We start from the raw sequence: 2,571 nt of genomic DNA on the forward strand, positions 1-2,571 counted from the left end.
TTCTGCTGAAAAATGTAATCGAAAGGATATTTTTCATTTGGGTGATACCATCATCAACCTACAGTGCGAGCTAACTCGTTATACGTAGTAAAATTTTCGACATACCTGTTTTCTTCTATTTGAAAATACAACTAAAGACCGCAAGGCTCACCCAAAACGTTCGTGTCAATCGATGCACATTTTTATCATCTCAGAAGTTGTTGACTTTCGAACTTTCACAAATTGAAAATATTACTTTGCATAACGCTTTGGTTCACACTGTAAAATGCCCTTTTTTTATTACTTTTCATCGACATCTTCCAATTTTCTCTCCAATTTTTTTATCATACTATTCGACTTGTCAATACAGGCCACATTATGCTCAATCTGCCGAAAATTTCATGAAATTTTCCGGAAAATTTACCAAATTTTTCCCACTTCATCGTTCAACTCGTGACCAGTATTCGTCATACTATTATATTCCTTCAGCAATTTCTCCTTAATCTTTCGCTGCCTGAAAAAAACCAAAAATTTTCCAGCAAAACGTCTATTCTCAAAAAAACTTTACTGCGCCACAAAACTATCTCACTTAGTAGCCTCCGCTCTAACCTTCGCAAGAGCTTTTTCCTTAACACCCTCTTCCCCCCGCAAAACTTCAGCCTCATTATTCAACAGCCGATATTTCTCCTCCATCTCGCTAATCCGCTGTGACGCTGTTTGTATCAGTTTTAGATATCTGCGTTGAGGAAATGCAAGTGAGAGCAAGATTGCAAGATTGCTATCACTTCGACCGCTCATTCCTGATAATCTCATAAGCAGATCTACATTCCTTCTGCCGTAAGCCACACCTCTCCAACCGCTTGCGTTGCTCCGCCTCCTCCGCCATCTTCATCTGCACCTACCCGACCGAAACGCAAGTAGCGCGCGCCCTGGTGATCGATTATCTACTTCCCCTAAAGCCTGCTTGGACAACTTCCTCATCGCATCCGTGTCGTGATGGAGCTTCTCTCGTTGGCCCACGAGGAGCCTTTCCCTTTGACTTGCAGCAGCTTCTGCTTTAGCCAACGCCTAAGGCCGAAGTCCCTATTTATAATTTATTAATGTATTATAATGAAGTTTCACCACCCTAGTGATACGAAAAAAACATTTCACGACTACTGCATATCACTACATATATCGCGTTTTCTTCATCGAGTATTACCGTAGCACTCTGTGAACAACGTGTAGTGTCGTGAATTTCGCGAAGTGACTTCATAATACTATAACGCCACTTCACGTAAAACGGGTAAAACTCCTATTTACCAATTATATGTAATCACAAAATTAAATAATTCTTATTTTATTATGTTCTCAAAAAATACCTCCTCCTTAACCACAATACAGAATTTTTCCTAAAAACTTAATAATTTCCAACAAAAAATTTTTTCCAATACCATTCATCCGTCACTACCTGCAACTCCTTTTGTTGTTCATCACTTTTCACCAACAACCCTCTATAGTCCATCTCTGAGAGCGAAATTCAATTCCCATCAATTCCAGTGCTGATCTCTTATACTCTTATGATGATCAATCGACTCCTGCTTCATAAAAGCCGCCATAAATACTTCCACTTCAGTTTTAACTTCTACTAGTAACGATTCCTGAGCCTCCGATTCTTTTGCCAACTTCTCCGCAACTTCAACAACTTCTTTCATATCCTCCTAAAACTCCGTTTATAATATCGCAATCAATGGAGTTCCAACCGTTTTACGCGAAGTGGCGTAATAATCCACGTGAAAAACGTGATATTCGCTTTTTCTCATCACGGGTGAAACTCCAGTATTTCGATTTTACTGCTAATATTTTTTATATACACTCGAAAACCCGAACAGACAAGTTGCTCCTGCGCAACTGATCGATCTCAGAAAGGGGCGACCGCAAGAAGGACACATGTGTTCTTTCTACCCTTTTTTCAACTAGAAAATCCCCCGAAAAGTTAACCACTTCAATGACAACCCCTATTGCAGATCCATAATGGAAGACAACTCCTTCACTTCCTCTTCAGTCCGATTCGCGTCGCAATAAAGCAATCGTTCATTTCAAATCTACCATATTCCTTCATGACGTTTATGGAGATTTTACATCGCCAATGAATGGGTTTACAGTATGTATATTATAATGGAATTTCATGTGAAGTGGCGTAATACTCTGTGAAAAACGCGGTGATATACAGTAAAATAGTCGTGAAATATATATTTGTCACTAGTGTTTTTCATATCACTAGGGTGGTGAAACTCCAGTGTATTAAAGGCACCCCACGAAAATTTCAGAAAATTTTCCCAATTTCTCCATCAAAAAATCCCTCCCAGAAACCTTATCACCTCCACGACCTTCAACGCCACTTCAGCCCTTTCCCTTTTCATCATCGCTTTTTTAGTGTCTCTCTTAGCTCTATACAATTGCCTATCCTTTTGATCGACCTCATTCTGCATAATATCAATAACAACTACAAATACGCATAAAAATCTCACTTCGGCGCTCATCAATTTGTCTCTGCATTGCCGCATTGCATATCCAGTCCTACTTTCGTGATACTTCCTCTATATACCTACA

The 2,571-nt window shown here is 39.4% G+C and overlaps 1 protein-coding gene across 1 annotated transcript; it reads right to left on the reverse strand.

Moving 5' to 3' along the window:
• Nucleotides 1-283: 283 nt before the first annotated feature.
• On the reverse strand, nt 284-2,450 carry Pmar_PMAR005659 (Myosin heavy chain, cardiac muscle beta isoform, putative; the record flags this gene model as incomplete). Its single annotated transcript, XM_002774335.1, has 8 exons — nt 284-366; nt 418-493; nt 569-715; nt 765-877; nt 928-1,047; nt 1,430-1,485; nt 1,535-1,679; nt 2,340-2,450. Coding segments are annotated over 8 exons (851 nt in total), but the record flags the coding sequence as incomplete, so codon positions are not given.
• Nucleotides 2,451-2,571: the final 121 nt, after the last annotated feature.

This window comes from Perkinsus marinus (genome assembly GCF_000006405.1).
Source record: "Perkinsus marinus ATCC 50983 genomic scaffold scf_1104296958284, whole genome shotgun sequence".
Lineage (NCBI taxonomy): Eukaryota > Perkinsozoa > Perkinsida > Perkinsidae > Perkinsus > Perkinsus marinus.